We start from the raw sequence: 24,527 nt of genomic DNA, 5'->3' as shown, positions 1-24,527 counted from the left end.
GACTGTAAAACACGGCCTTTATAAGACAGGTAACGTGATGTCCCTCATATGTATTTATGTTAATAAATCTGTTGCACCTACATGTTACAAAAGACTAAATGCTTTTGAACTTTAATTACATCTTCTCATCATGTCCACAGCAACATGTAAAAAAAGTCAATAGGCATTTCGTCCAAAAGATAGTGGGGGAAATTATTAAAAACTTAGACAAACAGGAAAAAGGTTTGTACCCGATTCTTCGGCATTGTTGAGACCTCATGTATTATACCAAAAATTAAAACAACTATTGTATTCCACTTTTGAAATTCAAGTGGTCAAGTAAAGAAATTGGTTAAAATATGAATTAACAGGCCATTTTAACTTTGAACCTAACTTTTTCATATGAGTAACATATGTAAGCTGTTTTTCGTCACTGTTTGTAAAGAATGAGCAGACATCCCATTTACAAATGAGGTAAATCCCTAACATACTGTATAAAATCATGTCAAACATCTGGCTTCTAAAGAGAACTAAATTGTAATTAAAATAATAATGAAAAAGAACAAATCAGCGTTCTGGCTGGAGTGATTTTAAGCCTTTGTCCTGCTATTGAAGATAAAGAAAGATCCATCTGTAGTCATTTTCATGGGTAAATTAATATAATTCAATCAAAATACATATACATACATAAAATCATTCTAAAAATATTACCATGAGATGGAATACTATAAGCGGACAAACTTTCGGAATTATTACACAAAAACAATTGAATCAAATTCATTCTGCACAGTGTTGTGCAAAACCAGCGACTTCTTTGAAATCATCTGCTGTCTATCAATGTCAATGCAAAGCATGTAAACCATTTTTAAAATGCACATGGAACGCACTGGATCAGCAAAATACTCTCTCTTTAAAATAGCTGACATGAAGTAAGGGTTAAAGGGAGATTTGGATGAAAAATGAATATGATGTTTTTCAACCTGAGATTCAAAAGTCATCACCTCACGACCGAGGCATTGCTTACAGTAGAAAAGTTCACACGTCTTCCTATATGTTTTAGGAAGAAGTACTTACACTGATTTGCAATTGTGCACTGGACTACATGGCTTCCACTAAACGGTGAGTCCTAAAATAGGCTGCCACCTAAACCTGAGAGAACAGTTTAGATGTCCTTCACTGAACAATGCATCAGGCATAAGCTTCTGTGCAGGTTTATTAAAATACGTCAACTGGCCATGAGTGTTAGATATCAGTTTCTAGCTCTGCAGCCTACACCTCCTGTGCCAAACGCTGCCAATTCAAACCAAAAAGCCTTTAAAAACATCCTGTGGTTTGTCGGTTTCTGTTCTCTCACTTCATTTTTGCACTGTTTGGTACAGTGAAATAAAGTCTTCCAAGTCCAGTCCTCTTCTCAAAATGTCAATATTTTAAAACTGAGCTCTAGATCCACATCCTGTCAGGTTGAACGATTGCCGCTTACGAAGTTGTAGACCAAAAACTGCGAGGTTCCACAGTAATGTGTTGCGAAGAGTTTGCCGTCAGGCGTGGGATCGGAGAAGGCGATTTCGTCTTTACTTAGATGAGACCCATAGATGAAATTATTCCTGGAGGAAAAGAGGAGTAAACATTTATGCTTTATTTTGTGTAACACATTAACTTCATGAAATCTGTAGAAAGATTTGTAGATCTGTAGAAATTGGAGAATTAAAAAAAAAAAAAAGAATGCTTTATCAATTTAAATGATTCAACATTTTCTATTTTAATATATTTTGAAAAGTAATTTATTTCTGGGACAGCTGAAAACACTAGTGCTGCTTAGCATTTTTCTGGAAACGGTGATACATTTTTTCAGGACTTTTTTCTGAATAGAAAGTTAAAATGAACAGCATTTATTTGAAATAAAATAGTTTGACATAATAAATGTCTGTACGGTCACCTTTGATACATTTAATGCATCCTTACAGAATAAAATAATGCATTTATTTAAAAAAATCCTAACTTGTATTAAAATTGAACATTTACACCTTTGACAGTATGAAAGTAGTTACGTTTTAATGCATTATAACTGCTAATATTTACATATCAAATAATATTTGTGCTTCCAATTACTCCTATAAAAGAATGTCCCTCTTCACCTGAGGCACTCGATCATGCGCGAGGCGATGCCTCTCCGTCTCATCATGCTGAACACCCAAATGCGACTGATGCCACAGAGCGCCGGCTCAGGTACAGTCGAGCAGCACCAGGCCCTCTGACGCTCGTACATGACCTTCTCTCCTTCTGAACCCTCCAGCACAGACTCCTCTATAACCCTGTATCCCTGCACACAGCAGCCAAAACAAACCCATCAGATGTACACACTAAGAACAACATTACACAAAGACATAGCACCTGACAATGACTTCAATCAGTTGTCAAAAAAACAATTTGGAATAAGCATGTGCCAATTGAGAGAGAAATCCAATGGAATTCTGATAAATGGATTCAGATAATGTAAGATTTAATACATGAGCTTAGAGTATTGTACTCCTATTGGTTTCTAAAATATGAAAACAAAACATAAAATGCAAGATATCCACCTATAAACATGCTATTAAACACCTGTATGCTCAGCTGACCTCTTGAATGTGCTCGGCGATAAGGCAGCCTGCGACTTTCTTATCATTTGAGATGAAGAGGAAGGTTTTGGTCTGTGACGGGACTTTGGTTTCCACTTGCTGGAAGCCCAAGTCATTGTCCACCATTTCTCTGATCTCCTCAACCTCAAATCAAACCAGACAAATATTAGAAACAGACATCATTTGTATCAGGAAAGCTATTAGAAATCTGAAATAGAGATCGACCGATATGTTTTTCTATAGCCGATGCCGATGCTTAGAGGTCAGGGTCAGCCGATGGCCGATATGTGCTGCCAATTTTTAGGGCCGATATCTTGAAGTTTTCCCCTTCATTTGCATGCTAAAATGTCACACTAATAATAAGTGGATGCACAACATTTATAAAACTTATCATTTATTGAGCACTGACTTTCATTTGACTGAGCATCTCTTGAATCTTAATTTTGTGCACTGGACGAAAATGTATCCAAAGTTAACCAAACAAATCAATAAACTATATTAAAGTATTAAATATATAAAACAGGTAATATATATATATATATATATATATATATATATATATATATATATATATATATATATATATATATATATATATATATATATATATATACACACACATTTATATAGTCAATGGTTCACATAAAAGTTTTAGAGGATTTATCAAGCAGAATTTTTATTGGGACATAAATGTAAACTTAAATATACATTTAAATAAAATAAAAATCTATTCAACTGAAAAATATATAAAAAATAAAATATCTAAAAAAATAATTAGTAGTGCTGCAAACACACTAGCAACCAGCAACATTTGTGTTTGGTATAAATGACACAGAACATCTAAAGTGTATTCTAATTTCAAACTTACATCACAGTCTGTTCATTATTAAAATAAAGTAAAGTCAACCAAACGTATAAAAGGTTCCACTGGTCAGTTTAAATAGATCGTAGTATACCGGTCCACTCTGCTGTTAAGCCAAGGACGTTTTTGCTCATGTGAAGAGGGTGATCTTTTCTGTCTAGTATACATATATATATATATATATATATATATATATATATATATATATATATTATAGTTTAACATTCAGATACATTGCGAATGTGGAAACATTTGGATATGTGCAGAACGAGACGTGAGCAATAACCTCCAAATACATCTAGACAAACCCGCGCTCGCTCGTCCTCATATGCAAGCACTTAAACACTGACACTCGATCTGATGCACTGTAGATGCCAGATTTTTTAAAACAAATAGGCCTAGTGGAACGCAAAAATTCAAAATCGAACCTTTTGCAGAACAGGATTCAAACAAAAAAGTACTGGTCATAATACTAGCATAAAATGTTTGATGTGAAAAAAGCGGTTCACTGACTGCGCAGCACAGCCACAAGCGCCACAGTTACGTTTGGGATAATTTTAGTTTAATACTGTAGTGTCATTTGAAAACATTGCAATTGCATTTTAAAATACAACAACGAGCATCACGAAACCATTTAAAGAGGCGCATTCACCGGTCTCCTTGACGGGAAACAGTCAACAAAGTAAAATGATCTCAAACGTATGGCGCACTCTCTTCATTTTACAGTCCTGCAACTAGCATTTTATTCAGACTAAAACCCCTTTAATTCGGGTGAGAAAGCTTTCGCAGGTAATAATAATACCGCTGCAGACGCATTTTGCAGCATTAAGGTGCAACACGTGCGACAGAAGCATTTTCCACCGCACCAATAACATGGGGCTGCCCGCCAACGTGCCTGACTTTAAATCGGCGCTTCTAAACATAGATATCGGCCAATGCCGATATATATATATATATATATATATATATATATATATATATAAAAAATGACAAATATCGGCCCAATATATCGGTCGACCTCTAATCTGGAAACAAGTACCTTTTTCAGTGCGTACTTAGGATCATCAGGGAGAACAAGAATGATCTTGCCATCAGGATACTCTCCCAGGATTCTCTCTTTCTTCCAGCCCTTGACCAGATATTACAAGAAAGATTTTGAGACATCAGAATCAGAATCAGAATGAGCTTTATTGCAAGGTATGTTTACACATACGAGGAATTTGTTTTCGTGACAGAAGCTCCGCAGTACAACAGAATGACAGCGACAGAACATAAAACACATAAAAAAAAATAAAAAAAAAATGGGTACGTAGTTATTTGAAACTGTAAGCCCCATCCTAAACAGGAAATTAAACAACGCATAATTGTGTCTCTCAATTATTACACTATATGTGACCCTGGAGCACAAAACCTTAAGTCTTAAGTCTCTGGGGTATATTTTTAGCATTAGCCGAAAACACACTATATGGGTCAAAATTATAGATTTTTCTTATATACCAAAAATCTTTAGGATACCAAGTAAAGATCATGTTCCATGAAGATATTTTGTAAATTTCCTACCGTAAATATATAAAAACTTAATTTTTGATTACTAATATGCATTGCTAAGAATTCACTTGGACAAGTTTAACAGTGATTTTCTCAGAATTTAGATTTTTTTTGCACCCTCAGATTGTAGATATTCATATAGTAATATCTCCTAAAATCCTAAAAACCATACATCAATGGAAAGCTTATTTATTCGATTTTCAGATGATGTATGCATCTCAGTTTTGAGAAATTGACCCTTATGGCTGGTTTTGTGGTCCAGGGACACATATACAACACACTATATTAAAGGCACAGCTAAATGCGTCATTTGTTGTAATGTTTTGTACACAACTTTACTGTAATGTTGAATGGATAAATTAACTAATTTTATCCCGGAAACCAGTAAAAAGATGCCATTTAACAAGTATTCAAAATATAATGCCTAATATTGTTTCTGCATTAATTTGAAGTCACTGTGAAAATATATTTATGATAAGAAACTCTAATGTTAAGTGCAATTACTTGATTAATTACAGAAAAATGTGAGATTAATTGGTTAATTGTTTTAATTTGTTTGACAGCACTAAAATGTACCTTTAAAAATATTAATCATATTTTATATTAAGAATAAAAAAAAATGTATATATATATATATATATATATATATATATATATATATATATATATATATATATATATATATTTATATTTATATGTGTGTGTGTGTGTGTGTGTGTGTGCATATGTGATTTTTAATTCTACATTAACATTTAATATTTTGTATATTTTCTGACTGTCTTTATGGAATGCTAAGTAACTTTGAATCACATAATAATAAGTGCATAAATAATAAGATGCAACAGTTTGTCTCTTGACTCACCACGTATCTGACAGCGCTGATGAACTGGTTGTGGAAGAGGAGGTGTTGGGATTCGTCCTCTGGGCTGGTAGGAGAGTACAGCATCCCACACACGTTACACGTCACCGCACCAAACGCTTTCTGACCAGCATCCTGTAAAGCACAATAAACAGCCTTCACTAAATGCAAATGAGCTCCAATGGTCCAATGGTAAATAATGATGGGTATGTTGTATTCTTTTCTAGGATTAACTGTTTATTCCAAAACAATCTCATAGTTGTAACTCAGTATTCATAAATTTAACACAAAGTCTGTAAGTTAATAAACTAAAAAGAAAGAAATACAAGGAAATTAAGATTGATTTATAAAGTTTGTTAGGATATAAATGACTTGCATTGCCGGACTGTGCTGCCGTGCTAGTAGGTTTGGGGCTGGTCGTGACCTCTTTCTTCTGTTCTGCTTCAGGTTCAACACTAAAAATTTCATGAAATGACAACAGAAAGTCTTTAACTCCGATGTTTTTCTAGACTAGAGAAAATACACATAGACTGCACTCTAATGACATTAAGTCTTTTGAGAATTTCATTTCAACAACACAATAAAAGCTGCAGGGTGTAATTTCTGCTCTAGCATCAACAAATAATGAATTTCTCAAAAATTTGTCCAGAAGAAATAGCACCTCAAACTCATGGCATTGGTTGTGTCACTGTCACTGTTGCCCAAAACAAAAAGAGTAACGCCCTAATACGCAGATCCACATCATTTATTTTAGGCAAAAAAAAAATAATAATAATACTGTAATCTTACTTTCAGTTGCGTATTAAACTGATTAAAAACAATTACAATACAATAGGAAATTGTGCTTTTTCACAGACCTGAAAGCTGAAACCAAGTTTTTACTTTACAAAATCTTAAATGAAAGTCCTCTGAATTACCTGTTGCTGTTTTCTGTTTGTATCTTTTGGGCAGGTTCTTGCTGAGGAGAGGGTTTCGGCTTATTATCTGTGAACAAATGCACCACAAAGTAGTTGCAAAAATTTTTGATTACATTTAAAAATATATATATATTTTTTTCATGTATTATTACACATACTGTCAAAGAGAATTCGTTTAATGTGTTTAATGCTGTAACACATTCATTATCAAGGTATGATAAGATATTGATCATCAGATCCTTACCTGTAGAAGTGGGAATGCATGGCTTCCTCTCCACTGCAGGTTTGGGCTGCACATTAGCTGATGAAGAGGACTGCTCTGGTTTGACCTGTGAGCATGACACATTTATGGTGGGGGGTCTATTAGACTGTTATAGAGACATTTTTATAAAGTGGTCTCAATAAAGGGGGGGGCGGGGTCATACATCCTTCCTCAACAAGCTCAAATTATTTGCTGAAGATTAATATTCATGGATAAGGCACTGTTGTAATCACTTCTTTACATATTACTCTACCATTCAAAAGTTTGGAGTTGTGTATGATTTTATGCTCACCAAGGCCGCATTTATTTGATGAAAAATACAGTAAATATTGTGAAATATTATAACAATTTAAAATAATTTTTTTATATTTCAAATGTCATTTATTCCTGTGATGTAAAGCTGAGTTTTCAGCATCATTACTCCAGGCTTCAGTGTCACATGATCTTCAGAAATAATTCTAACATGCTGATTTGCTGCTCAAGAAATATTGCTTATTAATATCAACGTTGAAACAGTAGTAAAGCTTAATATTTTTGTGGAAACAGATATACATTTTTTTTCAGGATTCTCTGATGAATATAAAGTTTAGAAGAAAAGCATTTATTTGAAATAAATATATGTATAAGTGAATGCATCCCTGCTAAATCCAAGTCTTTTGATTTGTATTATTTTTCTAAATAATTGCATTAAAATCTGTAAAAACAAAAATGTGGACAGTGTGTGTGCATGAGTGTTTGACCTCATTTTTGGTTGCTCCTGGTTTGCTCTTCTCCTCTTCAAGACCATCGAGCTCAAAGTCATCAGGTGAATACTTGCGTCTGGGAGTGTAGGCTTTATACTCCACCTCTGGTTTGGGTTTGGAGCTGGTGATTCCATTAGGCATGGGTGGTGCCTGAGCCGGAAGTGCACGTCTGGGTTCATTCGAGGCCACTTTGGGCACACTTTCCGGCACAGGAAGCTGTGCAGGGGTGGTGGCCGGGCTGGGCGAGACGGATGGAGCGTCCGTTTCCTTGAGAGAACCAGCCTGACTCGCTTGATCCGACTTTAGCTTCTTAACACGGGTCCAAGTCAACTTATCCCGCTGAAGCTCCACCTGCCTGATCCTCTGAAAGCGGGAGAGCTTCTTCTTCTCCTGGGTCTTGAGCGGCAAAGACACCTGACTGAGGAAAAAACGTTTCTTGGGCGTACCATCCTCAGGTGTGCGATCGTCAATCACGTCACTAGGGGTCACGTCGGAGGGAGTGGCGTTTTCACACACCTCTTTTTCAGTTTCGCAAACCTCCATAGATTCACTCGCCTCCTTCTGTTCCTCAGTATTTTTCTCATCTGAAGCCGCCGGAGCATCCGATGCAATATCATCTGCGATTTCCTCACAGAGAGCGAGGAGGTTGAGCTGACGAGGTGGAGGTTTCTTGGCGGCAGCCGCCCTTTCTTCGGCCAAAGCCGCTAGACGTGCCTTCGTCCGAGCCTGTGGGTTCATCTCCTGCTTTTTAGGAAGCCCTTGCGTGGAGTCCGCCGCAGTGTCCTGAAGCAACGAGGGTGAAGAAGTGACCTCCTTACACGTCACAGCATCACCTGTTTGTTTTTTCTCCGTTTCATCCTCTGATTGCTCCAAATCCTCAAAGGTTTCGATCTCCACCACACAATGTTCAATCTCAATATCGTCATCCAGAAATGCTTCTGAATCCAGGAAAACTTTCGCAACTTCGGTACTTTGTACGCTGTCCTGCAGGGAACATGTGTTCACGACTTCTAACTCATCCATATCAGAAATGTCTTTACCAGCGAACGAGTGTTTCGTGATGCTAGTTTCTTGGATGACTTTGAAAAGCGCCTCTAGAGGTGGAGGAGATTTGCTCATCACATCCACTTTTGCATCCACACTCACTGTGATTTTCTCAATAGGGTCTGTCGGAAGCTCCTTATGCTCTTCTATTTTGCTCAATCGTGGTTCGTGAAGCGACTGCAGATCGCTTATGTTGGCCACATGGATTTTGTCAGGTTTGGGTAACGTGATCTCCTCACTTTGAATGTCAAGCAATCGCCCGTAATTGTGCTCTATTTGCACAGGAAACAAGGCTGCTACTGTTTTAATCGTTTCCGAGATGGATGGCTTTTCTTTCTTTACTCTTGAAACATACTTCTTGTTTCCTTTTTTCAGGACAGACATATTTTGAGACTGTTTATCTCCAGAAGCTTTTGGCGTCCCTTCATCTTTCCGCCGTCTTCCTCTTAAACCCTTCTTTTGTGGCACTTTCAAGCGAGACGATCGTCGAACAGATTTTCCATTTTCCTCCGGCGGCTGCGCTTGAGGTTTCTGCTTTTCCAACGCTTTGTTTTTTGGAGGTCTTCCTCTCAAAGACTTCTTGGGCATCTGAGATGTATCTGACTCCTTGAGACTCGGATCCATCTTTGATTTCTTAACTTCAGGTTCAGAAGAAGACATCTTTCTTTTCTGCCCAGGCATCCTACAGAGCAAGTACAGAACCAATAATTTCTGTGTGATTTAACATGTTATTAAGTATGTAAGAAGGTGTTTGCTTTAAAACAAACATTAGTGTAACATTTATATAAGAGTAAATATTGAAATTAAATATCAAAATCAAACAGAAAGAAAGAAATAAAAACTATTTATATAATAGTAAACAGAATATAAGCAGTTGTCATCCATCAGAATGGATTTCTAAAGTGACAGTTCACTGAGATTTAACTTAAAATACACGCTCCTTCACACTCTGTGTATTAAAATAAGGCAACATAAATAATACAATCGTAATTTTTTAACACACATCGACATGTCAACAGCTCAGAGTATCTGCTTCAGCAAAGATGACAAATATGAAGTGAAAATGAGCCATTTATTCTCAATTCCAGTGTATAACAATTCAAAAATTATTTAAAGCGTTACATTAAAGTCTGACGTCGAGAAGAAAGTTAGCAGAGCAGGCTAACTCCGTTAGCTGCCTCCTTATAAAGCAGCGACTGTCACTAATGTCGATTAAATATTAAAAATAAGTAAATACGGCTTTCATATAACTGTTATTACAAGTAGAAAAAGAAACAGCAGTAATAAAGTGCATCGCCGAACTTACCTATGTTCCCCTGTTTCTAAACAACAGCTGTTTTCCGCTGTGTGGAGGAAAGTTTAGCCTCACTTCCGGTGATGAGTCTTCTTCGGCGAATCTGTTGTGTTTCCGTAAGAATAAACGACGCCTACTGGACTAGAGGATAGATAGAAATAGAATTTCACTATTTACTTACAAAGAAGATTCTTTAATGTCCTTAATCTTTAATGTGTTGTGTTGACGATAAAAATACATATATATGATACATATATACATAAAAATATGTATATTGTGTTAAATTATTATTATGTTTTAACGTAGATATATAGTGTATTTAAATATTATTATACTTATATATATATATATATATATATACTATTAAAAATGTTTTATGTAAATATGCGTGTGATATAATGTATAAAAGATTAATTATTAATATATAAACATAATATTTTAAATATTAATAAACAACAATTAATCATTTCAATAATAATAAAGAAAAAATAATTCATATTTGATATTTTATATATATATAGTACAATTTTTTTACTACCTTTTAGAGTTACTCTATCCAGTTGAATGTAAATGTACATAATATAATATAATATAATATAATATAATATAATATAATATAATATAATATGATTCTTATGTACAGTTATTGGCCACTAGATGTCAGTAACGCTCTTCTGATTGGCCGCAGCTTTATTCCCAGAACCCTTAACTACGCCATAAATTGTCTTATGAAAAAAAAATAATAATAATAAATAAAAAAACTTAAATGATGATCTAAATTAAATATAAAAGGTTTCTAGATATTGGCCCAGGTGTTATGAATAGAATACTGCCATCTGCAGGTTAGAGGAAAAACTTTAGGAATTACAGTTAAAAAAAAAAAAGTGAAATGACCCAATATATCCAGGCAGCAGAGATACATAGGGACCCATTCATTTTCAGTTCAGTTTCAAGTCAATTTTTCATGTTTCAACTGGATTTTTGTTCACAGTGTTATTACAGTTATTCACACCTGGCTTAAAAAATATACTAATGATGTTTATGGAGGAAAAACATTGTAATCACATTTTTTTTAAATCCTATCTTTTCCTCAAAAACTCTCTTTTTGTATGCAGGAAGTGCAGGATTTGAAACTGTTTAAATTCTTTAGCATTTTTTACCCTAGAGATGTGCGTTGATTTTTTTCAGACAATAGTCTGATGCCTTTAAGACCACCTAAAACAAGACCAGATCCTCAAAACATACCTTACTGCTGCTCAGTATTTAGATGCACTTTTTGTTTTGGTAAGCTATACACACACAGATATATTATAAATTATATAAAAACACATTATACTGCTTCAGTGTTTTATGATCTCATTTTATTTTTAAACAGAAAAAAAATGAGAAAAACGAAAGATGGTCAATGGAAATCTTTTATTTAGTATTGCAAAAACTGATTCAAAGAAACGTTATTTCATAATTTAATACTTGGGTCAGTTTCACAATAGAAGCTTTAGAAATACAATATCTTAAATGTTGCTTCAAAATACAGTAAATGTTCCCTTAAAAAATATTATAACCGTCAACCAACCTGCAATAATTATGAAGAATGTTAAATATGGGCAACAAACAGCTTTTATAAATAACACTAACATGTGTATGGGGGCTGCCATTATGTAAAAATATATTTTTTCAATCCTACATGAGAGTTACAGGGGGCTCATGTACCAATGCTATCTTCCTGACTCTCATGCAGAGTACTGATGTACGGTGTGACAGTATTCAGGATATGATCAAGGACTCTCAAAAGTAAACACTGCAGGACAATGATGTGCAAAAGGTCGAACACTTACAGCAATTACAAATGTTGCTGGAGAAAATGCGTAATAAGTGCACAACAGAAAGTCTAAATCAAGTGACTAAAATAAACTGGCCATATTAAATGTAAAAGAAATATGGTAAATGGTAAACACCTGCTTTTTGTCCTGCTAGTTCTGGTTTTACATTTAACTATGAAAGCATGTTTCCACCATGGAATAACAAATAAATAAAAAGGTAACTGCGACTTTTCATCTCACAATTAACTTTTTTCTTGCAGAGATTATATCTCACAATTACAGTCTGACTTTTTCTTGCAATTGTGAAAACAAAAGTCAGAAACCAGCAAGATGTTCTGACTTTCTCTCAATTCTGAGTTTGAATTTTACTTTTTTACCACAGAATAATAAGGTAAATGTGACTTTTACAAATCACAAATCAGTATTTTCTTATCAAAATTGCACATTTATACCTTGATATTGCAAGTTAAGATTAAATTTGTTTTAACAGAATTGTGAAATACAAACTCAAAACTGCAAGAAAAGAATCAAAAATGTGAAATAATATAAAAAGAGTTTTATTTATTAATCTATCTTGTGGCAGAAACAAGCTTCCATATGCAACTCAAAATAAGCACACAAAAAAAAGTAAAAAAAAAAAGATGAAAATAATCTCATTGAGGCAATTGTCTTTGGTCAATTTCTAAAGCCCCTATACAGAGTTGGAGAGGAAAATCTTCAAAGGCACTGGCCAAATTCTTCAACAAACTTAATGGAATCTCTCTGAATACAAAAACAAGGCCTCCCCAGCATAGTTCAGGATGATGCTAATGAGAAAAACAAAAAAATATTACATTCATTTCATTATTTAACTTCATATTGCAAGTAAATAGATATCTGAAACTCAATATCTGAACATAAAACTGTTCTGAACTCACCAGCACAGAGTGACGGGGCTGAGCACAGCATGGAATATGGAAAGTAACAGGGAAAGACCTGATGCCAGTATCTGCATGCAAGGAAAAAAGAAAACCATTGCAACATTAACATTTACATTTTTGTGCTGCAATGCATGTGATGTGAAACCAGCCTATTGCTCGAACAGAACTGACTGGACACAAATAAATAGAGACACTCAACAAACGATAACTGTGGTTCAAAATCTGTCTCACCTTAGCCAAGAAGAACCATATGCCACAGTGCTCCTGAGACAGACTGCCCTTCAATTTCACGGTTGCCAACATTAGACAAAAGCTGAATATAGCACTACGAAATGAAATTGATATCTAATGAGCTTAAGATTTGCACACACAATCAATTTCTTTCAAAAAAATGGCAATGCATCATTCATTCTGGAATTTTTGCAATGTAAATCCTTATTGTAAATATCCAACAAATCATGCCAACTTTTATGCATTAGAAAGTTCCCATTGAATGTTTCTCTCACCTCCCCAAGCAGCCAGTATAGAACCTGTATGAAGTCAGGAGAGGGAAATCTAAGGCACCGGACAGATCACCTGAAAGACAAAACACCGAGAAGTACACATGAATCGTGTCAGAAAATGATAGAGCTGTAGAGAAAAATTATATTATAATATAAAAGGCATTTCATTACCTGTCGAGTATGCAAGAGAGGCAAGTAACAATGCACTGAAAAAGAAGTATAAAATTAGACGAGGTTGAAAATTCATACAAGTCCAAATCTGCGGATTTAATTTTTAATATTTGTCCATTTACCTGGTCAGGTAATTGATGAACTGCTCTTCAAGATCACTGTAACATTACACATTAAAAATGACACTTGTTATGCATCTACTTGGAGTAAAAGAAATATAAATATACAACATACACAACCACTCTAAAAGTTTAGGGTCGGGAAGTTTTTTTTTTTTTTTAAAGAAATGTATAATTCTATTCAGTTAGAATGCATTAAATCGATCAGAAGTGACATTAAAGACTTTTATAATATTCCGTTTAACAATGTCACTGTTTCCACAGAACTCAACATTGCTAATAATAAAAATAGTTTCTAGAGAAGTAAATCAGCACATTAGAATGATTTCCGAAGGATCGTGTGAAATCCAGCTTTGCATCACATAAATATATTATATTTTACAATATATTCAAATAGAAAACAGTTATTTGAAATTGTAATAATATTTCACAATTTTGCTGAATTGTACTGTATTTTTGATCAAATAAAATCAGCCTTGGTGAACATAAGAGACAACATTAACAAATATTACTGACTAATATTAATGTAAATAAAACATGAAACCACCTCAGAAGGATTGTCTTTGTGTTCTTCTGGAATATTCTGTATGCACCTAAATTAGAAACGAGATGAGATTGAAATCTCACACAGGTTCATGTGACCAAATCTTAAGTACATCTCTGTAGGTTTCAGATCCTTACTCACAACAAATAAATTCACACTCACCAACACAGAACAGATGGATGGATGCCCATGTGTAGCCACTGGGACCAAACTGAGAGGTGAGACATATAGAACCATAAAGAGGACATATGAAATGGAGATTTTTACTGTAACAGGAAACAGAGATATTAATAACTCACAGAAAATCATAGTGCGAGTGAACTTACCCGTGGATTGTATAGCATAAGGCTGCTGGCAGATCCCAACAACATACACACACTATTAAGAAAATCATCAACAACAACAAAATAAAGATTCTTCTGCAGTATTTTTGTCTTGTTTTTTCTAGTACAAAACATAATTTTGATATTTTTTTCCAGGAAACTATATTTATTACTCCAATACTTATTACTCCTCAAGTAACTGTATCTCTATTTATGAATGTTTAGATATTTTTACTGGAAAACAAAAGGAAAACAATTCTATTACAGTGTTGGTATTAATTTAAGAGCATAAACAAGCTTTTTTCAAGTCATTTTTGTGCTTCTTGGTTGAAAGAAACTTAACATACCTTATTAATTTCATCCATGGTGGTTTCTAAATAAAGCAAATATACAGAAAAGTAGAATGGTAGCATGACTGGCATTGAGATATGATTATGATATCTGAAACACTATGAGGATAGTGGAAACGAGCTGTTTTATGATTTCTAGTCCTACTAAATACACATAGAAAGTGGGGAAAAACAAGCAAAAAATTTGATTTTAGTTTGTTCCCACAAAATAGCAACTGCAATCCGACTTACCTCTCTGTGAGTTGCTGTTCTGATGAGAAAAGCTAAGACTTCTGAGACATTTTGAAACACGAAGAAAAAAGGAATTGGCTAAAAAAAGAGCGAAGAAAAACATATTTGTGACATTGGACCACAAAACCAGTCTTAAGTGTCAATAATACAAGCTTTTCATTGATGCATGGTTTATTAAGATCAGACAATATTTGACAGAGATACAACTATTTGAAAATCTGGAATCTGAGGGTGAAAAAAAAAGTAAATACTGAGAAAATAGCCTTTAAAGTTGTCCAAATGGATTCTTAGCAATGCATATTACTAATCAAAAATTAAGTTTTGATATATTTACGGTAGGAAATATTCTAAATATCTTCATGGAACATGATCTTTACCAAGAATCCTAATGATTTTTGGCATAAAAGAAGAATGGATAATTTTTTTTATTATATATATATTGCTATAAATATACCCCAGAGACTTAAGACTGGTTTTGCGCTCCAGGGTCACATTTCAACATTAGCACACACAAAGGTTGCATATCCAGTCCCAACTTAGGAAAGACACTGAAGTTCATATTTCAGCATTTATTTTATTTACCAAAAGTGACAGTGCTTTGGACCCCGCATAAATATTACCAATGAACAAGAAGGACCCAGGAAGCTGGGAAAAAGCTGCAGATCTAAATAACAAACACAGCAAGAGTACAGATATTAATAAACAGGTTACAATAAAACATAATCCACAAACACTAATCAATGTTTTATATAAATGCATATTTAGTTACCTGGAAAAGCCATTGATTTCAACCCAGCCCAGTTTCCATGTAACCAATAGCAGTAGAGTCCCAGCGGAGGTCTGCCAACTGAAGAAAGTAAATTATTGATAAGCATAAATAATGTCATTTAAATGAGGAACTGAACTTTAAATATAACCGAGTGGTGAATACTTACCCCTGAAAAATGGTTGGAAATGTAAACTTTAAGATAGACAGGACATACTGTAAAGCAAAAAGCAATTCTACATTTTGTGTATTCTGGATTACTATCATTTAACAATCTAGGACCCACAGCTAAACCACAAAATGCATTTTGGAAAACGCATTATTGTAAATGCAGTGCAAAAACATCAGGACAAACACACACTGATGCTGTCAAAAGTAAAGTAAAGTCAGTTTACCTTATTTGTGAAGTAAGATGCTGTGAAAAAGGTGCAGAAGACTAGAACAAGAATCACTCGAGCAACATTCATTGGATTGGATACTTTAGTAACTTTGGTCTCACAGCTCCTCTAATATTCTTTTTTTTAAATTAATGTTCTGATCTCATCTGTACTTCCTCTGTTCTGTAGACCACGCCCACCGCGACACGCAGCACTTTTTTAGTCAATAAAAGCCACAATGAAATCAGTTCTAAATGCAACAACAAATGAAAAGTACGATTATTTTATCACTTATAATATTATTTAGGGTTATTATTATTTTATGATTGCAAAATAAAATATTTTTTACACGAATTTATTTTGCCATTGTATTTTATTATTTATTATTGCAGTGCAATCATCCGCAAATGAAATTGTTCATAACTTTAGAATACTCAACAACGACAGGAATAAAAATATAATAATGAAATATGCAAAAATATATTATGATGATAATAATTTTCATAAAATGATTTATTTCTATTATGACATGAATATTTTGTATAATGTAAAATAATCTCAAAAGACAATTTTTTTCTTCTTTTTTTACTGTTCTATGTTTTTAGAATATAGAAGAAAAAAAGTAATAATACCGAAGGCTTTGTTTTCGGATATCCCGTTATTCAAATATTTAAATTTTATTTTCATACATAAAGTAAATCGCTATAATAAATAAATACTGCAAAATAAATCACTTCATATACACACGCTATTATTTGACTTTTGTTTTGAAAAACCGAGTCGTGACGTCATAGGGTTGTCCCACCACCAACCTTTGTAGGTTGTATCTCACATCTATTTTATCTGACACACTGTCGGTAACGAATTATTTTGTCGTTTTAAACCACGTTTTAGCGGTTTTGGTCAGAAAATAGTCATAAGTAGTGTTACATATAAAATTAAAGTCGATATCAACGTACGTTACACGAGTTTTACTAGTAATCTACGCAATAAAGTGTTACAAGCGTCTCGTTTATAGTCTGTTTGAATCTAAACCTTCTCTCAACCGACATGGACCAACTTCAAGTAACTACAAAAGAAACCAAGGTGAGATTTCCTAACAGTTTTAGTCACGTCGAAATATGTGGAAAACCTCAGGGGAGTGGTAAAATAGGAATTAGTGTACTACAAGGCCTGTAAACCATTATGCTGCCTTTGATGTTTATGTTTGATGTTTATATGATTGTCAACCAATGGGATGCTACATTTCATTATTTCCGACAACAACAAAGCACTTGAATGCGACAAGCTCGTAATGACGTCATCACAAGTGGGAAATAGGGAATTTTACGATAGCACGTGAAGGGCAGCATTATTATATAACAGAAGGGTGAGTCTGGTCCTGCCTAACATGTGATGAACTGCACCCAGCTGTTTAATCTGCTGCCGAAGTTTATGGGTGAGGTCAACTTCAGCATGTGGACTTTGCAACTCTTGATAAGGACTCGAGTCATCATTTTGTTGGGTTAGGTGGGATGAATAATTATTGCAATACTTAAGACCAGTGTTATTTGTTATACCCTATTATAGTATGTATTAAGATTTTGATTTAGCTTTTTATATTTTCAGTGTTTAGTTTAGGTTTTAGAAAATCTGTTACACTTTTGTAATTCTTAGTTTAAAAAAAAAATTTTTATTTAGTTTTTATTTTAGTTTTAGTGATTTGAATGCTTAAAACCTGATAACTGTCACCTGGCCCCTCAGTGGATGCCTACGTTTACTTCACTATATTACAATTAAATCCAAATCTAATCACGACAAACTATATATCGTTGGAATGGTCTAAGACTTCTAAATAGATATTTTACCAATCTTTTTTGTTAAAAATTATGTAGGAAAAGTAATAGATTAATTTATGGCAAGAGTGCACCCCAAAAACTTACATCATAGCAGTTCTGACCTTTGTCCAAAAATAATGTATTTTTTTCCATCACACTTTAGAAATCATAAAAAAATTATATATCACTTGAAAACATAAAATCTCAAAATTCATCCTTAGAAAACCATTTTAAATTCAAACAGTACATTACCATAATAATGGTACATCAAAATCATGTTTTCAGTCATGAATTATACAAATTTTGTTTTTGTTTTTTTTACTAATGAGATCTAAAACTGTTTGGTTACCAATATTCTTCAAAATAACTTTTATGTTCACAGAATAAATTAAATAAAAGTTTGGAATGACATGAGGAAATGATGATGGAATTAAAATGTTTGGCACATGTGACAGGACTTTTATTCTGCTTGTCATCTGCTGATGGTGTTAATTGTTATAATGTGAACGTAGCTTCTGGCGATAAAGTGTATCGGTCATTCATGTCTGTGATTTATTTATTTATTTTTCCAGAGCCCGTGGGGTGCTCCTGTCCTGGCACAAGCGCCCTGCTCTCTGGTTGATGTGATGAGTGAGCAACTGGCCCGAGAGCTGCACGAGGAGAATAATGCTTTCCCAGAAATCCCAGAGTGAGTCTCACACACACAGCTACATATCCAATTAATAAAACTGTTATGAGTCTAGTAGCCCACTGTCTTTGGTTTGGATTACTTCTTTATATAGAAACAATAGTAATACACGATATAGTCAATTAGTACTGTATTCTCAAAATGTTGTTTGAAGCAAGTTTGCCATAATTTCTGATGGTTTTGTATGCATTTACTTCCCTTTTATTTTTCAGTACCGATCTGGACCCAACCTGCACTCCTGAACCAGAGACATGCAGTGACCTGATGCTGGCCCAGATGCTTCAGATGGAGTTTGATCGCGAGTTTGATACGCAGCTGCGCAGGGAGGAGAGGAAGTTTAATGGAGACAGCAAAGGTAAAACAAGAATTAACATTTAAAATAATGTATATTTTATTTAAAAGAATGTATTTTTATATATATATATATATATATATATATATATATATATATATATATATATATATATATATATATATATATATATATATATATATATATATATATATTCAGTTTTAACTTGAAGTTGTGACAGAAATATATTACTAATGTACACTATAATTTACTTTTCAGTGTAGTAATAATACAGTTAATTGGTAAATAAGAAGATTACGTTATCTCAAAGATTTTTCACAGAAAAACTTAGTTGTGCAGCACTTTTTAACCGTTTATCAAAAAATAAAAGGTACTGTTAAATTGTCATTTTATTACATTTTTAAAAATTGATTGTTAATGTTTTATTCCTTCATTTCATCACCACAGTTTTTGCTTGTAAATTTGTATTAATATTTAATTATATTAAATGAAATATTTAATTTGGCTCTGTTATTAAATTCTTTTTAATAAATTATTAAAATATGAAAGTTTTATAAATTCAATTTATAACACATGTTTTTTGATTATTAAGTTTATTAAAACATTGAAATGGAATCGAGAGAAATTAAAATGGGGGGATAGAGAAAAAAAAAAAATATATATATATATATAATGTGTGTGTGTGTGTGTGTGTTTCATTTCTAGTCTCCATATCCTTTGAGAACTACCGTATGGTGCATCCATATGAGGACAGTGACAGCTCTGAAGATGAGGTCGATTGGCAAGACACTCGCCATGATCCCTACAAAGCTGGTGCTCTTGTTTGTGCCACACTTAAAATCATATTTTAATATGTACTTAGCAGTTCTTTTTTTTTTTTTACCTGACTGCATTTAATTTATTAATTCAGACAAACCAACAACAACCCCTAAAAAGGGATTTGTTGGCAAAGGCAAGAACATCACTACAAAACATGACGAGGAAGTCTGTGGACGGAAGAACACGGCACGCATGGACAATGTAAGGCTTGGTCACGCTTTATCCAAAATGACATCTTGAATTGTTCTTTTTTCAATCTTTTTCGGACTCTGAATGTGTCTGTGCAGTTTGCTCCGGAGGTGCAGGTGGGAGACGGGATCGGCATGGACCTGAAGCTTTCCAACCAAGTGTACAACGCTCTGAAACGCCACTGTGACAGCGAGCAGCGCCGCAGCGCTCGACTTCATGAGAAGAAGGAGCACTCTACTGCTGTGAGTAGTTTTCCCCTTTAAGAGCCTAACCTATTTTTTTTCTTTGTTTTTTTTTTATATTCAGGGTGTTCAGACTCCACAACTGTAGAAGAAATGTAATGTTAAGAACCCAACCTATTTTTATTTAATATATTATTTTTATTTTATTGTAGGATTTTCAGACTCGACACACTGTAGAAGAAATCTGCCCAACCCATTTTTTATTTATCAGTTTTTATTTTTTAATTTTACTGTTTAATTTCATTGTATTTTAATTGTAGTTTTTTCTATCTTAGGGGTACTAGAATCAACAATAGAAGAAATGTAATGTAAAGAGCCCAACCCATTATTTATTGTTTATTTTTTAATTTTAGTTTCTTATTTTAGAGGTTTCAAACTAAACTCACTGCAGAAGAAATCTAATGTGTCCACTTGTATCTGTTGACTGTACATTTCATGTCCTCTTTTGCTCAGGAACAAGCTGTGGACCCCAGGACCAGACTGCTCATGTACAAAATGGTGAATGCTGGGATACTGGAGAACATCAATGGTTGCATCAGCACAGGAAAAGAGTCGGTGGTTTTCCACGCTAATGGAGGGAGGTGTGTGCTTTGCATCAACTTGCTAAAGGATTACAATGAACACAAGTATGCATTTATTTAAGCAGAGTTAATCTCAATGTGTCTCTTGTAGCTTTGAAGAGAAGATTGTTCCCGAAGAGTGTGTCCTCAAGGTTTTCAAGACCACTCTGAATGAGTTTAAGAACAGGGACAAATATATCAAAGACGACTACCGCTTCAAAGACCGCTTCAGCAAGCTGAATCCTCGCAAAATTATCCGCCTGTGGGCTGAGAAGGAGATGCACAACCTCACCAGGTGATAAACCGATTCAGATCAACAGTGTACAAGACAAAGTTTTGACACACTTGAATATGACAGATGTGACTGTGAAATGTAGGATGAAGAAAGCAGGGATCCCGTGTCCAGAGGTGGTGATTCTGAAGAAGCACATCCTAGTGATGTCATTCATTGGAAAGGACCACGTTCCTGCACCTAAACTGAAGGAAGCTACTCTGAGTGCTGAGGATATGAAGAAAGCGTACTACCAAGTGCTAAATGTGAGTGTACTGAACAACTAGAATAATCCCATGAGATTTGCTATTGTAAAAAGGGTATTTGGTATTATATTTAGCATTAATCATATTTTAATTTGTGTCAATTTAAATAAACAGAGACGTTACTGTATCCAGACAAGATTTTTGTTTCTTTATTACAGTGTTTAATTGTAATGAAAATAATGTTACTATGAAATATATTATGTGCAATATAATATATTTTCAGTTTTAATTTTGGGTGTAAAATTTATGATATTTGTTAATATTCACCTCTTAATCTCTGTCTCACAGATGATGCAGAGTCTGTATCAAGACTGTAACCTGGTTCATGCAGATTTGAGTGAATACAACATGCTCTGGCATGAAGGACAGGTTTGTTTTAAGCTCGACCAAACATTTCTTAGTAGTGCATCTGTATACATTCTGCAGAAGGAGCAAAGCTAATCATGTTTTTTATTAACTATGCTACCGTTTAAAACATATAGTCTCTTCTGCTCACCAAGGCAACATGAATATGATCAAAAATATGGTAAAAACTTAAAACATCTTTTTAAAATGTAATTCCTATGATTAAAGCTGAATTTTCAGCATCATTAATCCTGTCTTCAGTGTCACATGATCTTCAGAAATCATTCTAATAGGCTGCTGAAGAAACATGATTATCAATGTTGAAAACCGTTGTGCTACTTCATATTTTTGTGGATACTGGGATGTATTTTATTTAAGAATTTTTTATTTAAGAATTTTTTTACATTTTAAATAGGAATGTTTTGTAGCATTATAAATTTATTTTACTGTCCCTTACTGTAGTAGTATTATATATGAAGTATTGTTACTAACCTCATGACACCTTAAAGTCAGTTTGATTATTGATTTTTTTCGTCCTCATGAAGGTGTGGTTGATTGATGTGAGTCAGTCCATAGAACCCACTCACCCTCACGGTCTGGAGTTCTTGTTCAGAGACTGCAGGAATGTGGCCAAAGTAAGTGTTTGAACCATCTTGTGGTGTAATAAAGAGCTCTAGAATAGCTCTAAAGCTAGGTTGTGATCATTATTGCTATTTTCTTCTCTCCAGTTTTTCCAGAAAGCTGGTGTGGATGAAGCTCTGAGTGTATTTGAGCTGTTCAACACCGTGTCTGGACTGCAGATCAACAGCGATAATGAGGCTGATTTCTTAGCACAGGTCTGGAATTCAGATGTTTGTTACTTGGAGTCTGCCAAATAATATATATAGTACTGTGACCGATATGATGGATAAGATTGTTTATATGTGGTTTAGAATTTTTAAAGGGTTCATGAACTGCGTATTTTTATTTTTGTTAATTAGTACTGTTCTCTGAGGTCCACTTATAATGTTCCACTTATAATGTTATAAAGATTTTGACATAAAAAAAAACATAATTCATAAGTAATAGGCTATTTACTGTCCTCTTTTCACTCTGTTTAACTAAGCGTTGTGATTGTAGACTCAGAAGTAATCATCCACTGCTGTGATTGGCCAACAGTTGTGTGTGTTTGACAGATACATCCTTCATATATGGGCACAGATGTGATTTAGATTAAAAACAATAAATACTAAGTACATATCAAATGGTCTTTAATAACAGACAAAGCAACTCACACTGGTGTGGTGCGACATTACCAACAGACACAATATCTTCAGCACTGCATCGTCTTTTAGTTTCAGTATTTTTTTTGAAAATCCTGTGTCGAATTGTGCTCTTTTTTTTTTTTTTTTTTTAACAAATTTTTTTTTTTAATAAGTTCTTACTGCCGCGGTCTGGATCTTCATTAAAAATAAAGTTCATTCACACTTTCCTAATGTTGGGACCAGAAGGAAGCTGATGCAAAGAATCTTTTTCCACAGCTTGGCACTGCACCACTTCTTCAAAGCATCTTTATCATCCAGTTTCTGCATAGACCTGCTTTTTCCTCTCTCCTTATTTACACTACATGTTTGAATCGGTGGGCGGGGCTAAACAGGCAGTGATGTAGAATTAGTAGGCGTGGCTAAACAGGCAGTGATGTAGAATTAGTGGGCGGGGCTAAACAGGCAGAGATGTAGCAGTAGGCATTGATCTTCTGCAGTGGTGGGATTTAGCCACACTATTACACCATAAAGTGCCACATTGCACAACCTGTTGTTTTGGCAGATTGGCTTTAATATAAGCTGTTTTTGGACTAAAGAATAAGTTTTGAGTTCTGAAACTTACAGGATGTTTTGATAGTACAATGACCTCTTACTGTATATGTCAAAAGATCAAGGGAATTTAGATTTCTCCGTTCATGAACCCTTTAAAAACTGGTTGTTGTATTGTACATTTTTACAGATTGAAGCCCTGGAGAAAAGAAATGAAGACCACGTGCAGAAATCTGGCAAAAAGAAAATCTTCACGGACACCAGTGATGGCAGCCCACCCCAATTAAACACTGATGATGATTAACAGGAGCACAATAGTCACATTTAAAAAAATAAAGGAGAGAAATCCCTCCATTCACAAATAAGACGTGGAATGGGATGAACATCCATGTCCATGTGAAATACTCACGCCATCCTTTCTGCTGTTAACACGTTTGCTCGGCGTTGAAAGTGACACGTGATCATTTGAGACATCAAGCATAACCTGACATTTTTAACAGACAGTTTTGGATGATGGTTAAAAACGGGGAAAAAAGAAAAAATATTTATAAGGAAACCAGTAACTACAGAGAATTGTGTGGTGTTAAAAAACTGTCTCCTTTCACAATAAGAGCAAGCAGAGAATAAAGATCTCCTGAGGATCTCTGAACGGGTGTGTTGATTTGAGCTTCAGTAATGAACAGAACTCAGGACATTGATCCAATCTGTTCATCATAAAAATGACAGCCTGGGTTTTTATGTGAAATCATTTTATTGCCAAGATGACTATTGTAGATTTGTGGTTTTTGAAATCTATTGGAAAATCAAATAAAGATGCAATTAAACTGCTGAATGGCATGCTTGAATTTGTTCTTACACTAAAATACAGTTTAAAGGAATAGTTCAGCCAAAAAAAAATTATTGGCTGAAATGTTAGTCACCCTCAGGGCATCCAAGATGTAGATGAGTTTGTTTCTTCATAAGATTTGGAGAAA

The 24,527-nt window shown here is 34.2% G+C and overlaps 3 protein-coding genes across 4 annotated transcripts; 1 reads left to right on the top strand and 2 right to left on the bottom strand.

The window, feature by feature from the left end:
• Nucleotides 1-598: 598 nt before the first annotated feature.
• On the bottom strand, nucleotides 599-10,238 carry esco1 (establishment of sister chromatid cohesion N-acetyltransferase 1). The gene is made up of 10 exons (XM_026258462.1): nucleotides 10,139-10,238; nucleotides 7,786-9,514; nucleotides 7,028-7,112; nucleotides 6,784-6,850; nucleotides 6,243-6,321; nucleotides 5,870-6,001; nucleotides 4,499-4,588; nucleotides 2,598-2,741; nucleotides 2,115-2,299; nucleotides 599-1,583 (listed from the first exon to the last, which is right to left on the bottom strand). The coding sequence occupies exons 2-10, from the start codon at nucleotides 9,511-9,513 to the stop codon at nucleotides 1,436-1,438; spliced, it is 2,658 nt and encodes an 885-aa protein (XP_026114247.1). The 5' UTR covers nucleotide 9,514; nucleotides 10,139-10,238; the 3' UTR covers nucleotides 599-1,435.
• A 1,285-nt stretch (nucleotides 10,239-11,523) lies between these two features.
• On the bottom strand, nucleotides 11,524-16,450 carry tmem241 (transmembrane protein 241). 2 transcript variants are annotated; one of them, XM_026258512.1, is made up of 15 exons: nucleotides 16,269-16,450; nucleotides 16,043-16,089; nucleotides 15,877-15,954; nucleotides 15,690-15,771; nucleotides 15,108-15,185; nucleotides 14,874-14,899; nucleotides 14,530-14,581; nucleotides 14,366-14,414; nucleotides 14,207-14,252; nucleotides 13,663-13,698; nucleotides 13,541-13,575; nucleotides 13,373-13,442; nucleotides 13,098-13,191; nucleotides 12,864-12,934; nucleotides 11,524-12,752 (listed from the first exon to the last, which is right to left on the bottom strand). In XM_026258512.1, exons 1-15 carry the CDS (start codon nucleotides 16,338-16,340, stop codon nucleotides 12,695-12,697), a joined length of 894 nt encoding a protein of 297 aa, XP_026114297.1. In that variant the 5' UTR covers nucleotides 16,341-16,450; the 3' UTR covers nucleotides 11,524-12,694. The 2 variants fall into 2 exon arrangements, with proteins under 2 accessions (XP_026114297.1, XP_026114296.1); XM_026258511.1 differs by lacking the exon at nucleotides 14,530-14,581 and having other exon boundaries at nucleotides 14,366-14,469.
• A 587-nt stretch (nucleotides 16,451-17,037) lies between these two features.
• riok3 (RIO kinase 3 (yeast)) lies at nucleotides 17,038-24,385 on the top strand. The gene is made up of 13 exons (XM_026258488.1): nucleotides 17,038-17,336; nucleotides 18,640-18,755; nucleotides 18,968-19,110; nucleotides 19,774-19,881; nucleotides 19,979-20,088; nucleotides 20,175-20,318; nucleotides 20,772-20,899; nucleotides 20,991-21,173; nucleotides 21,256-21,415; nucleotides 21,704-21,784; nucleotides 22,306-22,395; nucleotides 22,489-22,596; nucleotides 23,744-24,385. Exons 1-13 carry the CDS (start codon nucleotides 17,301-17,303, stop codon nucleotides 23,855-23,857), a joined length of 1,521 nt encoding a protein of 506 aa, XP_026114273.1. The 5' UTR covers nucleotides 17,038-17,300; the 3' UTR covers nucleotides 23,858-24,385.
• The last annotated feature ends 142 nt before the right edge of the window (nucleotides 24,386-24,527 follow it).

The sequence above is a fragment of the Carassius auratus genome, unplaced genomic scaffold (assembly GCF_003368295.1).
Source record: "Carassius auratus strain Wakin unplaced genomic scaffold, ASM336829v1 scaf_tig00214714_1_2670353, whole genome shotgun sequence".
Lineage (NCBI taxonomy): Eukaryota > Metazoa > Chordata > Actinopteri > Cypriniformes > Cyprinidae > Carassius > Carassius auratus.
Note: the sequence above shows the minus strand (reverse complement) of the source record. Positions and strands in the feature narration are given on the sequence as shown.

What these genes read in the sequence shown, in the direction of transcription:
- esco1 (XM_026258462.1), bottom strand. Translation starts at nt 9,513, where the DNA reads ATGCCTGGGCAGAAAAGAAAGATGTCTTCTTCTGAACCTGAAGTTAAG. An exon ending in CGGCAGCACAGTCCGGCAAT is followed by an intron (nt 6,002 to 6,242) that starts GCAAGTCATTTA and finishes TGTGCTTTACAG; the next exon opens with GATGCTGGTCAGAAAGCGTT. An exon ending in TCAGCGCTGTCAGATACGTG is followed by an intron (nt 4,589 to 5,869) that starts GTGAGTCAAGAG and finishes TATCTGGTCAAG; the next exon opens with GGCTGGAAGAAAGAGAGAAT.
- tmem241 (XM_026258511.1), bottom strand. Translation starts at nt 16,340, where the DNA reads ATGAATGTTGCTCGAGTGATTCTTGTTCTAGTCTTCTGCACCTTTTTC. An exon ending in CATCTTACTTCACAAATAAG is followed by an intron (nt 16,090 to 16,268) that starts GTAAACTGACTT and finishes TTTGCTTTACAG; the next exon opens with TATGTCCTGTCTATCTTAAA. An exon ending in TTCATCAATTACCTGACCAG is followed by an intron (nt 13,576 to 13,662) that starts GTAAATGGACAA and finishes CTTCTTTTTCAG; the next exon opens with TGCATTGTTACTTGCCTCTC.
- riok3 (XM_026258488.1), top strand. Translation starts at nt 17,301, where the DNA reads ATGGACCAACTTCAAGTAACTACAAAAGAAACCAAG. An exon ending in CCATGATCCCTACAAAGCTG is followed by an intron (nt 19,882 to 19,978) that starts GTGCTCTTGTTT and finishes TTATTAATTCAG; the next exon opens with ACAAACCAACAACAACCCCT. An exon ending in ACACGGCACGCATGGACAAT is followed by an intron (nt 20,089 to 20,174) that starts GTAAGGCTTGGT and finishes GTGTCTGTGCAG; the next exon opens with TTTGCTCCGGAGGTGCAGGT.